We start from the raw sequence: 15,268 nt of genomic DNA, 5'->3' as shown, positions 1-15,268 counted from the left end.
AAAAACTCAAAAATTAGGTCCCCTATGTTTTTGTAGAGTTGGTAATTCAGTAAAAAGTCTTGTCACGCATAATCACGACCAATCATTGTTTACATCAGCGACCATTTATGTAAATTCATATAACTCTTACACATCCCTAGTAATATGTAATATATGTAGCTAGGGATATGTTGTAACACTGAATATTTTAAGCCATTTTTTTGTGTGGGGGGTGATTTAAGACAAGTTGGAGGTTTTCCTAACTTCTAAAATCATCTTACGTTTTGTCTTTAGCACAATCTTCAGAAAAAAGATAAGAACTTTCTTAAGAAATGCTTTTGATGAAATACAAGGAAGTTAGCAAATAGCAGTAAAAAATTATATTATTCTTAAGAAAGTTTTGTGAATCTGACCCCTAAGCTGTATTAACTAGAATTCGGAAACAGTTGTCTAAGTATTTTATGGGCAAATGCTCAATGGAATTAGTAATTTGCTGAAGTGAGACCCAATGTTTGCAAAATTTTACAGCTGTTGCTTTTGTACATCCCCATCGGCAAACTAATGAATCTGCAAAATTAGTATTTGCCTAAGTCAAAACATTACTCCGATAATAGTAGTGTTGGTAAGAGACAAAGATTATGTTGATGGTTGAATTTTTGGCAAGGAAACTTGATATGATGCAATATGTTTTTGTATGTTTCATCCACAATGTCCAGAGATGGCTGGACTGAAATAGAGTTACAAAAAATATGTTTGGCTGTGGTACCTGGGAAGACTTCATTGAGGTTGATGGGAGGTTTGTTGGTGTCCACAGTGATCTTGTACTTGGCATTTTTGATAGCTGAGGAGGGGTAGCACACTAACCGAAGGGGCAGGTTGAATTTACACTGAGATACTCGAGGGATTCCTGACAAAGTGAAGACAAACACAAAGACAAGTCATTACCCAAGTCATTCAGGTAAAGACAAGAACCACTCAAACACACACTGAACTGTAAAAAGCCTCATCTACAGACTAGTCTTCAATAATTTCAGCCAAAATTAGCACGGCTGAACAAGTCTTAAAAAATAATAATGATGAGGCAGAGGAGACTCTCCCATGTGTTTGTGAACAGTACATAGGTACGTGTCTATTTTTCCAGCATCACTGATCTTACATTATTTTCTTCAAACTCTTAGAGCAGGGGTGCCCACACTCGGTCCTGGAGGGCCGGTGTCCTGCAGAGTTTAGCTCCAACCCTAATCAAACACACGTGAAGCAGCTAATCAAGGTCTTACTAGGCATACTAGAAACTTCCCAGCAGGTGTGTTGAGACAAGCTGGAGCTAAACTCTGCAGGACACCGGCCCTCCAGGACCGAGTTTGGGCACCCCTGCTCTAAGAGTTTGAAGAAAATAATGTAAGATCAGTGATGCTGGAAAAATAGACACGTACCTATGTACTGTTCACAAACACATGGGATCAGTATTTGTTGAGTAGATCAGTGCATCTGAGGTTTCAGTAATGCTTTCCTGTTATGTCTGTTAAGGTAATCTGAACCTGTACTGTAGGGCCATAAACCACTGAGCTAATGTCTTACTTGAGAGCAGGGTTTCCCAAACGGGGGTTTGAGAAATAATAAAAATAGTAGTGGAATTGTAGTGATATAGTGAGATTATCAAATCAAATACTGCGATTTAAATATGTAGTCTGTTGAGCTGCGTGTTTCAAAGTGAAGAGCATCACTGTGTTCATGAGAACAGCTCATGATCGGATGTTTTCAGTGTTTCAGCTTGGTTCACAATAAATGAAGAAAGTATTGTTGTTATTATTAAATTTGAGTGGGTTCCTAAAAACAACAGTGTGAATGCAATGTGGACTGAGACACTATCACAAGTAATGTTTATCTCATTGCACTTCATATATGACAACATAATCGCAATATGTTTTTTAAGCAAGTCATGCAGTCATCACTATACAGCCTATATAAAAATAATTTTCAAATAAAAACAATTTTAAACGCTTGCCAAAAAAATTTTTTTGGGGGGGGGGGGGGGGGATGCAGCCATCTCTATACAGTATATAAAAATAATTTTAAAATAATTTTTTTTAAACACTTAGATAAAATATTTAATCTTTTTTTTTTATATTTACTTGCATGTTTTGACCATTAACCGACATCAGAAAACTTTGAATTTGCGAATGCGTTGTTCAATTATTGAAATATTAACTTAAAATCTCAGAGGATACATAGTTTATGTCTAAGGGATTTGACTGACAAAAAAGTTCTGAAACTGCTGCTTTAGAGCAAAGAAGGACATGACTTCAGATTGGGAATAAAATCACCTGTATGACGCTATCACCCCCTACCCCCTACTGGACACATCAACTAAAACAGTGAATGTGTATTTTAAATGACCTGTGCTTTGTGTGTATATTTATGAACATGTCTGCACATTAAAGTGTTTGCCTACAGCTGAACATATGCAGTCACATCTGATGATAGGAAAATATATCCTGTTCTTAGGACCTTTCAGTCACTCACCTGCAGGGTTGAGCTCTGGCATGGGTGGCAGCAAGAAAGAAGAAGAGCAGAATATCGGAGTTACACATTCACACTGACACAAGAATCATACTACAGAGGAGCAGTCAGGGGTGACTGTAGTACAGGAAAAATTACTGATAATGTACTTTCATATTATATAAACATTCAAAATCAAAAGAAACAGAAGAAAAACATCCACAACATCCACAAAAAAGCACACTTTTAATGTTAATTAAAAAAAAATGTTTGCCAGTATTACACAACTAAAAATCACCACAGAGTACTGTATATATACAGTGGGGCAAAAAAGTATTGAGTCAGCCACCAATTGTGCAAGTTCTCCCACTTAAAAAGATGAGAGAGGCCTGTAATTTTCATCATAGGTATACCTCAACTATGAGAGACAAAATGAGAAAAAAAATCCAGAAAATCACATTGTAGGATTTTTAAAGAATTTATTTGCAAATTATGGTGGAAAATAAGTATTTGATCAATAACAAAATTTCATCTCAATACTTTGTTATATACCCTTTGTTGGCAATGACAGAGGTCAAACGTTTTCTGTAAGTCTTCACAAGGTTTTCACACACTGTTGCTGGTATTTTGGCCCATTCCTCCATGCAGATCTCCTCTAGAGCAATGATGGTTTGGGGCTATCGCTGGGCAACACGGGTTTTCAACTCCCTCCAAAGATTTTCTATATTTTGAGATCTGGAGACTGTGCTCACCAAGGCTGTATTTATATGATTAATATACAGTTTAAACAGTACAGCTCTGAAATATTATAACAACTAAAAAATAGGGCAAGATATTGCAAAAAAGAAGAAAATAATAATAATAAATTTACTGAGCAAGGATACATTAAATTGATCTAAAGTGACAGTAAAGACATTTACTACAGATTTCTATTTCAAATAAATTCTGTTCTAGTTCTTTGATGAATTTCTATTCATCAGTAGCCTAAAGGGATAGTTCACCCAAAAATGAAAATTCTGTCATCAATCTGAGCAACCATCTTCAAGAATCGGCTTTTAGATTTGCACTCTATTCATTTGTTGCGTTTTTTCTTTATGAAACAATAATAACACTAGCTTTCTAATCTTTTTGTATTCTATCTGTTTTCTTTTCATTTATTATACAATTAACAAAAGCAAAAAAGACCTCTAACACTAGCTTGCTCCATTCTTTTTCTATTCTATCTGTTTTCTTTTTATTTATTATATTATTTTTAAAAAAAAACCTTGCTACGTGTTCTGCGTTAAGCTAACTGAGACTTGTTATAGCACTTGTATATCATTGCTCTTTTGTTGATTTTGATTGCTTCCATTGTCCTCATTTGTAAGTCGCTTTGGATAAAAGCATCTGCTAAATGACTAAATGTAATGTAAATGTAAATTACTCACCCTCATGTCGTTCTAAACCTGTAAGACATCCGTTCATCTTCGGAACACAAATTAAGATATTTTTGATGAATTCTGAGAGCTCTCTGACCATCCCATAGACAGCAATGTAATTACCACGATCAAGGTCCAGAGACGTAGCAAGGAGATCTGTAAAATAATCCATGTGACATCAGGGGTTCAACCGTAATTTTACGAAGCTACGAGAATACTTTTTGTATGCAAAGAAAACAGAAATAACAACTTTCTTTTTTCTTTTTGGTTCCATTTTGGAGTGTATCCACTGAACATGATATTCTGTGTCAGCTGTGTCATGCAGATATGTTGTTTTCGTTCAAATCAAAGTGTAAACAACGTAGAAAACGTATCCGCGTGACCAGTGGTGGAGGTAACGAATTACAACTACTCACGTTACTGTAATTAAGTTGTTTTTTCGGGTACTTGTACTTTTTTGAGTATATTTTTAAAGCTGTACTTTTACTTGTACTTAAGTACAAATTAAGCAAAATAATCTACTTCGTTATTTTAAATCATAGTTCGTTACTGAGTACGCCCACAATTTGAATTGATCAAACCTTTGACGGCACTTCACTAGCCAATAAAGATATCCGACCGTAAACAGACCAATAAAAGCCCTGATATCTGAACCGGGACAAGCCGCGGCTTTAAAATTTGCTGTGCACACTACAGTCTCCGTGCTCACAGTGTCTCAGACACAAATATTTTAGCTGAATCACTGTCAGACTATCTGCGATTTCAGTATGGAGATAAAGGTTAGGGTTATAATTTTTCAGTATTACATGACATCGTGGGTGTATATTAGCACAGTTCGTTGTCGTTGTTGTTGTTGTTGTTGCTGGGTTTTTTTGGGGGGGGGGGGGCGTCTGGCAGAGCGTTAGGACCCAGAAGCAGTGAAGCGTGATGTCAGACGTAACAAGCTGATTTTAGGCTTGTTTGAGAACCGATCACCGGTGATCACCACGAGATGCATGTCGGTTAGAAAAGTGTCCGAGTTACATCCGACTTGCTCTGATGTCATGCTGACGTGTGCCAAAAAACTCTCGCGACGGCAACGCAGCTGTGTCGGATTGTGCAGTCGAGCGCAGTTGCTCTCCACCGACTGCGCTGATCAAAAGCATGATGGGAAACGACTGACTGACGGCACAGCTTAATGCTCATTGGTTCAGACAACCGTGATGCTGTGTTCTTTTCTAAAATGTTTTATTTCTTTATCTGGTTTCATGTGATTTAAGTATTTAAATTATGCATGAATATTCTCAAACACTATGACGATGTGCGATCTCTGTGTGAGATATGTGATTGTTGTCCTATTTCTATAAAAATCTAAAATACATGTTTGTTTTAAAGTAAAAATGAATGATAAATACGCCTTTCGTATGGAATTAAATAGCAAGCACTTTGAGTGTCTTGCTCATCTTATTTATTTTTATATAAAGGCAACAGAACTGAAATTATATGTTAATCAGCATCACAGCACATGAGTGAGAATAACGCAATATCCGCCTTTGATCTCGTAGGTCTCTGTTCACTTTGAGAGGGCAGAACTGTCCGTCTTGACTGCGCTTATTTCACTCCTCCCCTCACTGCAGCCGCCTACTCTCGCCTGCATTTCAGGTGCACCACAATAAAACCCCACCCTTTATTCAATATTCCGTTTCACTTGGAAATACATCACAACACTGAAGTCAGTTGCAACTTCTGGTTCATGGGTACTTTGATATTTATATTTTTCAAGGTATTGAAGTTAGAAATTGCTCTATCATGACCACTAATTCACATACTTTGTCAATAAGATAAAAGTGGGTTTTGTTCAAAGTAGCTATTATCCACATAGATCTTTGGTATGAATTAATATTTTTTGGTAATTCATTAAATATCGCAGACTAAAAAGTAACTAGTAACTAGTACTCTGAGTAGTTTTTGAGAGGAGTACTTTGTACTTTTACCTAAGTACTGATTTGACACTAGTACTTTTACTTGTAATTGAGTATTATTTCAGCAATGTAACAGTACTTGTACTTAAGTACAAATTTTCGGTACTCTTTCCACCACTGCTCGTGACGCAGCTGACACAGAATAGCATACGCTGTTTGCGTTCAGTGGATATTCTCCAAATTGGCACCAAAAAGAAAAAAGAAAGTCGTTATTTTTGCAGAGTTCAATTGTTGAATAAAGTCATTATTTTTGCTTTCTTTATTTTTTCTTTGCTAAAAAACGACTTAATTACAGTAACGTGAGTAGTTGTAATTCGTTACCTCCACCACTGGTCACGCGGATACGTTTTCTACGTTGTTTACACTTTGATTTGAACGAAAACAACATATCTGCATGACACAGCTGACACAGAATATCATGTTCAGTGGATACTCTCCAAAATGGAACCAAAAAGAAAAAAGAAAGTCGTTATTTTTGCAGAGTTCAATTGTTGAATAAAGTCATTATTTTTGCTTTCTTTATTTTTTCTTTGCTAAAAAACGACTTAATTACAGTAACGTGAGTAGTTGTAATTCGTTACCTCCACCACTGGTCACGCGGATACGTTTTCTACGTTGTTTACACTTTGATTTGAACGAAAACAACATATCTGCATGACACAGCTGACACAGAATATCATGTTCAGTGGATACTCTCCAAAATGGAACCAAAAAGAAAAAAGAAAGTCGTTATTTTTGTTTTCTTTGCATACAAAAAGTATTCTCGTAGCTTCGTAAAATTACGGTTGAACCCCTGATGTCACATGGATTATTTTACTGATCTCCTTGCTACGTCTCTGGACCTTGATTGTGGTAATTACATTGCTGTCTATGGGAGGGTCAGAGACCTCTCGGAATTCATCAAAAATATCTTAATTTGTGTTCCAAAGATGAATGAAGGTCTCACGGGTTTGCACGTCATGAGGGTGAGTAATTAATGACAGAATTTTAATTTTTGGGTGAACTAACCCTTTAATGGCTGAAAATTTAGCTTTGCCCTCCTAGGAAGAAATTACAACCTACATTTTATTGAAAGAGAAAACATTTCTTTTGAATTGTAATAATATTTCACAATGTTTTACTGTATTTTAAAATATATTTAAAAAAATGTTCTCTCGTTTTAGAGTGAAATCTGACCTGGGCCTGTTTTCGTGAGATTCAACCAAAAAGCTTTTACTGAAATCAATGGTAGCTGTTGAACTGAATGCTTCTGACCGGCAGCACACTTTATGAAATATGACCTATAAGCTGGAAGTGTTTGACATACACCTCTGCTTCCAGGTCTAAATGTAGCATTAGTCTCCCCTCAGAGTTCCCGCTCCATTTGCGTAAAGCTCAAGTTATCTCTGTGTAAACACCACCAACCCTCTGACAAAAACTCACCCTAACCAGCTAACCTCATCTTCCATGTCAGCAGCGACTGCTCTGTTTACTTAAAGAGAGGAGCAGCCATTACTGCCCAGAAAAGGCACTTTAAGCGGTGGCTACATCAGTCATCTAAACCACACTCCCAAAAACACGCTCTGCATTCCACATTTTCTCAAGAGCTATTCCTGCCGTTACAACACAAATACTGCTCCATCTATGCCACATAGAGAGTCTGTGCACTTTTAGCACTTTTCTGTGCTAAAAATCTTCAGAATGGATTTAAACCTTATTGCACTCTCATTGGTACTTAACAAAAAAAAAACATATTAAAAACAATTTAATGTTACTGCGGCAAGCTTACTGGAGATTTCTGCAGTCGCAGGTTCCAAGCAGGTCGACTCTACACAACCTTATACTTTAGTTTAACAACAGTGCAATTGAACAGTAAATCCAATCAAATATTTAAGGCAGCAAGATGTTGTGGATGATATTACTTCTGGTGGATGGCAACATACTGTTCTGAAAACTTCCTCACTATGTCTTGATCCAGATTTGAGTGCTTTAAATGCATTTAGACTATTTTGGGGAGATGTGTTTATTGTCAGTGAGGGTCTGAACATGAAAGCAAAATGAAAGCTGGATTAAAACCTTCAAAGCACTACAATTAACCTTTGTGTGTATGTGTGTGTGAGTGTATTTTGAGGTGTGGAAGGAGCAAGTGATTAGGAGAGTAATTACAGGCTTGCGTGGCCGACACACACACACACACAAATTCTTCCCATTCCACACAAGCATCTCCAATGAAGAACTACTCCAGTGCTCAATACACACACGTTTACAAGCACAAAATGTTTAACTTATATCACAAATATCATAAAACCAGATTCACCAGTATATTCTTTAACTCCTATTTTCTTTTTCTTGTCTAACCTAAGAAAAAAAGTTAAAGGGGTCCTATTATGCTTTTTCACTTTTTAAATTTTAGTCAGTGTGTAGTGTGTATGTTTGGGCATAAAAAAGATCTAGAAAGTTACAAAATCTCAAAGTCCACTCCAAAGGGAGATATTTCGTTTTTAAAAAATCCCTTTTCAAGAACTACAACGAACGGCTCCTTTTGGACTACAGCGTTTGTTTTCCGGGCTTTGTGATATCACAAAGTGGCTCATTGGAATATCATTACAAAGAATTCCCGCCTACAGAAATTCGAATGGTTGGGGAGTGGGGAGGGGCGAGGTTGTGGTTAGAACGCTTGCTTGGTTGAGTGAGTGCATCAGACGAGACGACGACGAAGAAGTGTTGCTGCAGAGTTAGTGCATCAGAGAAAACGAAGAAGAAGAGCTGCTGTGCTGTAGCTTCAAATTTTCGGCATGTATAGAACAATTCTTACAAGCACAACACAACGTAGCTGGGCGCCACGGACAGACACCGAACGGCGCCGCCGGTGTGCCTACACTCATAGAAAATAAAGTATTTGAATTTTAAAGATGTGGCGTGATGCGACGCTGCGCTTCTCGTCCGGTGCGCGACCGCCTGAATTGCTGTTTTTTTCACCTCCGTGCCCAAACGTCTTTGTTTGGGCTTCCAAACGCGGATGTCAGGAAACAGTGGTTACAATTTACTTTTTAACTCTGTTCCTGAGCATTATAACCCCAATTTGCTATTATGGGCTGCACATTTTACTGAGGACAGCTTCCACAACATGAGGAGTACAGTGCCTGCCGGATTCGCCCAAAAATCTTTTGTTGAAAGACGGAGCAAGGGGGCGTTGCAGTACTGAAACACCGTCTAAGCTGTTCGCCAATCACAACGCACTGGGACAGCTAACCAATCACAACACATTTTGTTTTTCGGAAGGCGGACCTTCATTAAAGCCGAAACTAATCGAGCCGTTTGTGCCAGCCTGGGGAGAAAGGTATTTTAATAATGTAAATTATGTGAGAAATAATGCGTTTTTCGAACCACCAAGCATGAGAGCATGTTCTAGTACACCCCCAAAACATAATCAAGACTTTGTAAAAGAGCATAATAGGACCCCTTTAAGAATATTTTGTATTCTCAAAATCAAGAATATTCTAAAACAGAATTCCTGAGATCTCTGAATGTGAATTTCTGAAGAGAATGTTCTTAAAAATAATTATAAATAACCTCTTAAAGCTAAGAATATCCTACAACTTGTCTTAAACCCACAAAAGTAAGACATTTAATGAACTCGTTAGGTTTCAAATTTTAAGCCTTACAACATAACACAAACATACAATTTATACTAATACTACTAGTATGTGCATCGTGCAAATACTATAAAGCCTTTAAGGTGTTTTTCATTGAGTTGATCAAGTCTGTCATTTTCTTCACAAGAAAAAAAGGTCACACTGTATTTTAAGGTCCAATTCTCACTATTAACAAACTATTAACTACGACTTTTGACTCAATAAACTCCTGATTTGCTGCTTATTAATAGTTAGTAAGGTAGTTGTTAAGTTTAGGTATTGGGTAGGATTAGGGATGTAGAATATGGTCATGCAGAATATGTGTTTTATAAGTACTAATAAGCAGCCAATATGGTATTAATAGGCATGCTAATAAGCAATTAGTTAATAGGGAGAACGGGTCCCTATGCTAAAGTCTTACAAAAGAATAAGATATTCCTATAAGAAAATATATGAAAAATTCCAATTCCTAGGATTGCTTATAAACATTCTTACAAACGTCTCATAATTAATTTTAAACGGGTGATATGATGCGATTTCAACTTTTCCTTTCTCTTTGGAGTGTTACAAGCTCTTGGTACATAAAGAAGATTAAAAAAAAAGAAAGTTGCAAAGACTAAAGTCTCAAATCCAAAGAGATATTCTTTATAAAAGTTAAGAGTCAACCACGCCTACCTAAAACAGCTCGTTCTAACACGCCCCCACATGTCTACGTCACGATGTGGGAAGATTTGCATAACGCCACCCAAATGTTCACGCAAAGAAAGAAGGCGTAACTTTTATTCTCACTGTAGTATTGTTGTTGCCGCCGCCATGTCGTGAAGGCACTGTGTGTTTTGTTGTGAAAGCGAAACTACTTTGTTTGGCCTTCCAAAAGAGGACACGACTAGAAATCAGTGGTTAAGTTGTATCTACAACACTGTTCGAGAACACTTCAACCCAAATATTCAGATGTGTGTAGCACATTTTATGGAGGACTGTTTCCTGATCCTGGGAGAGTAGACTACAATACCGGCTGTTCTGACTCACAGCCTGTAAGTACGTTTTTTATATTTAAAGAATTTGCCACTGATGATTCAAACGTGAGTTTTGAGCAGTGTAGAGTAGGGCTTGTTGTTTGTCATTTCTCCGATCACAAATGCAGACATGGTTTTATGTTTACGCGGCGCAGCGCGATGCAACGCAACGCGTAAAAAGACAGTATAAGTCATTATAATCCGTAATTATGCCCCCACTGGATGCAACAAATGCCTCGTTTATAATGGGTTTTCATGTTTTTGAATCGTCGCTCCGGCTTGACAGGGCATCACAGCATGGTAAGAGGCGTAACATTTCCGTCACACGCTTGAGGTATTCGGCCAATCATAACACACTGGATAGCTGGCCAATCACAGCCCACCTCACTTTTCAGACCGATGAGCTTTGTAAAAATTTACGCGTTTCAGAAAGGCGGGGCATAGAGGAGAAACAATAAATGTACATTATGTGGAAAATAATGTGTTTTTTTAACCTTAAACCGCATAAACACATTTCATTACACCAAATACACAAAATAATGTTATTTTTAGCAACATCATATGACCCCTTTAAGAAATGTATTTTTTAACAAGAGTTTCATGAATCCGCACCCAGATCCTTAGTGCCTGTTACTGCGTAAACAAATTCCCAGCATAGAGTGTGCTCTGTGTGTGTGTGTGTGTGTGTGTGTATCTGCACAATTGTGCTCCTTCTTGCAAAAAAAATCTCTATGAAGTATTTCAGTCAGGTTTCAGGTTCCACCATAGAACAGAAACTGCACTTGTTAAAATTACAAATGACTTGCTTCTTGCGTCAGATCAAAGCTGCATCTCATTGCTAGTTTTACTTGATCTTAGTGCTGCGTTCGACACTATAGATCATGACATACTCATAGATCGATTACAAAACTATACGGGTATTCAAGGGCAGGCTTTAAGATGGTTTAGATCCTACCTGTCTGATCGCTACCACTTTGTTTATTCAAACAGGAGTCATCTCAATTATCACCAGTAAAGTATGGAGTGCCACAAGGATCTGTCCTAGGTCCTCTGCTATTTTCAGTATACATGTTTCCCCTTAGTAATATTATTAGAATATACAGAATTAGTTTTCATTGTTATGCTGATGATACTCAACTATATATCTCAACAAGACCAGATGAAACTTCTAAATTATCTAAGCAAACAGAGTGTGATAAAAATGTAAAAGATTGGATGACCAATAATTTTCTTCTATTGAATTCAGATAAGACAGAGATATTACTTATTGGACCAAAAAACAGTACACAGAATCTCTTGGATTACAATTTGCAACTAGACAGATATACTGTTACTTCCTCTACAGTCAAAAATCTGTGTGTTATATTAGACAGCAAATTGTCTTTTGAAAATCATGTTTCCCATGTTACAAAAACAGCATTCTTCCATCTTAGAAACATTGCCAAGCTACGAAACATGTTACCTGTTTCTGATGCAGAAAAGCTAGTTCATGCATTCATGACCTCTAGACTGGACTATTGTAATGCACTGCTAGGTGGTTGTCCTGCATCTTCAATAAACAAGCTACAGGTAGTCCAAAATGCAGCGGCTAGAGTCCTTACCAGGTCAAGAAAATATGATCATATTACCCCAATTTTACAGTCTCTGCACTGGCTACCTATTAAGTTCCGTATCAGTTCCAAAATATTATTACTTGCCTATAAGGCCCTTAATGGGTCAGCTCCTGCGTACCTAACTAGTCTTCTACCACGCTACAATCCATCACGCTCCCTAAGGTCACAAAACTCTGGACTTTTGGTAGTACCTAGGACAGCAAAGTCCACTAAAGGAGGTAAAGCTTTTTCGCATTTGGCTCCCAAAATCTTGAATAGCCTTCCTGATAACGTTCGGGGTTCAGACACTCTCTCTGTTTAAATCTATATTAAAGACACATCTCTTTGGCCAAGCATTCAAATAATGCATATCATAATCTTGTACTGCAGTTATATCTGATCAAATGTACATCATTATTCTTTAGCTTGGGTAAAACAAATCTATTTTGCTTGGTTGGAACAGCAGCTAAGCTAATTATATCTCTATTTGTTTATTTGTTTTTGTAACTCGGATTTACACAAGCTTGATCCAGAACAACTGAGAAGAGTTAATGCCAACCCCTCAGAGGACTTCAGATGATGCCAACCCTGAAACAACATACAGAACTACCACATTTTCTGTCTGTGCTCCTATTAGCTCATCGGGCGACAGCACTTTCTATGTGCTTTAAAAGCTCTCCCTCTGGGAGGGCAGGCTTTTAACCTCTTTTATCTCACTGCCGTGGGCAAACAGTAGACCATCAGACTCTCTTGTCCTGTGCATGACGCATGAGCTCAGCCGAACTGGAGGGAGGCCATGTGCCAGTGTGTGGAGAGCATCCTACCCCAATCCGGAACACGACAAGAGCCAGAGCCCAGCCCACCATCACCTCGCTGTGCAGAGCTAAAGCCCGAGCCCACCGATGAGGGAGAGCCTGAGCTCGCCGCCACCAACGAGCCATCGCATAATGGATCGACAGAGCTGATGATCACCCCGGAGCCAGAGCCTCTGATGTCAGACCAGGTGCAAGACCCAGCTACAGAGCTCGTCACGGGGGAGAACAGCACCATGGCTGAGGGTGAGCCGAGCTCAGTGGATTTTAATTGGGATATATATGCAGACATGTCCCCTTTTCTCCAGCCTTCGTCTGAACTATCTGCCTGCCCTGAACTATCTGTCTGCCCTGAACTGTCTATATGCCCTGAACTGTCTGCCTGTGGGACAACAACTACGGAGGTCGTCTCCCTGTCACTGGCACTCCCGGTGTTGAGAGTGGCCTTGTGGTGTGTGGGCAGCACACACCATTCCTGAGTCCCGAGCATCCTGAACTCCCGCCCAGCCTCCCTCTCCCACCACCTCTGTACCAGTCCTCACCATCACCACCGCTGTCTCCTGGCAGCCGCTCTGCTCACCCTCAGCCCACCATCTGTGCGGTGGATCGCTGAGGGTCTCCATCGGCATCGTGGCTGGCGGATCCCTTGTCTCCGCCTCCAGCCTCTGAGTCCTGGACTCCGCCTCGGCCCTTTGACCTAGCGGCTCCACCATGGCTCCTAGCTCTCTCCTCTCCACCGTGGCCTGTCAGTCCACCAGCTCAGCCGGGCTCCCTCGTCCCTCTGGCTCCACCTTGGTCTGTCGTCGACCATCCGCCGCCTCGGGACTCCACTCCTCCGGCTACACCACGTCCCTCCAGCTCTGTCAGGCTCCTCCTTCCCTCCGGCTCCACCTTAGTCCTCTGGAGCCCCGCCTCCGCCTCGGTTGCCGGAGACATCTGCTCCACCTTGGCCCTCCGGATCCTCCCCGTCGCCCTGGCTCTTCTGCTCTCTGTCTCCACCTCGGGCTCCACCACCACCTGCTCCGCCGCAGTTGGTCGGCCCCCTGGAGCCGTCAGCCCTTCCTCCACCATGGCTCCTCCATCCGTCGGCTCCACCGTGGGTGCCACCATTATGGCTGTGGCCTGGGTCCCACCTGGCTCCTCCTGCCTTCTCCCTGGCTCCTCCCTCCATCTGATCCATCCTGGTCCCTTCTGCCTCCAAAATGGCTCCTCCCTCCGTCGTCACCACCCTGGAATTTGTTGGTCGTCCTCCTCCCGGGTGTCCGTCCTCCTCCCAAACCTTCTCCAGTATTTGTCTGCCTCCCTTCCTGCCAGCCCTTTGCCATCCCGTCACCATCCCATATCCACGCCTTTGTCCTCCTCCTAAGTCCCCCTCCGTCCCTCCCTTTGTTGTTCCGGAAGGGGGCGATCTGTCACACCCCTGGACTGTTTTTGTTGTGTTTCCTTCCCCATGTGCACTGTGTGACCTAATTTCCCTCATGTCTGATTATTGTTATTTTGGTTCAGGTGTGTGTCATTAATTACCCTCATCAGACCTCCTATTTAAGTTGTGTTCAGTTCACTGTTTGTCGTCCGGTCTATACTACGTCCCTTCAGGTCTCAACTCCACCTGAACTGTCCATCACAGCTGATGAGGTTAGCGATCTGTCAGTCACAGCTGATAAGCCTCTCTTACTGAAGAGGACGCATGGCGTTTCCAAACGGAGCACACACTGAGCTCCACTCAAAAAACACAAGAGAGATACAGTCATGTGCTGGCGATCTAAGACACAAACACTGTTTATTAAGCCAATGCTTACCAGTTACTTTGGGCAATTCTGATGTTATTTATTCATTCTATCCCATTCTCTTTATCCCATATCCCATTCCCATTCTCTTCTATTTTAAGACTAATACTATGTTACATATTGCTAATACATCTTGATAAAATTCCATCTTCATCAAAATTCCAAAAGCAGTATTTTATGGCATCATATACTTGCTCTCGACACAAAGATTGTGGCTTGCTCAAAAAAAAAAAAGTAAATTACAACACCTTCTAAGATACCTCTTTTGGCCAAATTATAATGCATTTATCCTTTATGAATAAGGCAATCTCAGAATGCATTGTGATGAGCCAAGAGGGCAGATGTCAGACGAGGTGAGAACATTTATTGATTATAATACTGAAAAGTTTTGATAAAAACAGTTCAGTGTAATTAAAACTGAGTATTTCTCCCATTATTAGTGAGTGCAATGCATTTTTGGATTTAGAGTATTCTGTGGTTGCACTAGGTTATGGAATAAAGCTAGCAGTAATTTGTGAAGAAAACAACAAATCACACAAAAAGGAAACCACATACTTTACGGTTAAACCTTCTTTAAATATTGACTGTGG

The 15,268-nt window shown here is 39.8% G+C and overlaps 1 protein-coding gene across 1 annotated transcript in view; it reads right to left on the bottom strand.

Moving 5' to 3' along the window:
• Nucleotides 1–15,268, bottom strand: part of LOC107551747 (protein PTHB1-like) — a 163,577-nt gene that overhangs the window by 120,863 nt on the left and 27,446 nt on the right. Inside the window, exon 14 of the mRNA XM_016233472.1 lies at nt 746–886. Within this exon, the coding sequence (XP_016088958.1) occupies nt 746–886 (141 nt within the window). The remainder of the gene's footprint in view (nt 1–745; nt 887–15,268) is intronic.

This window comes from Sinocyclocheilus grahami, unplaced genomic scaffold, assembly GCF_001515645.1.
Source record: "Sinocyclocheilus grahami isolate Dianchi unplaced genomic scaffold, SAMN03320097.WGS_v1.1 scaffold431.1, whole genome shotgun sequence".
In the NCBI taxonomy this organism is placed as follows: Eukaryota; Metazoa; Chordata; class Actinopteri; order Cypriniformes; family Cyprinidae; genus Sinocyclocheilus; species Sinocyclocheilus grahami.
The sequence above is the reverse complement of the archived record's forward strand: the minus strand, read 5'-3'. Positions and strand labels throughout refer to the sequence as shown.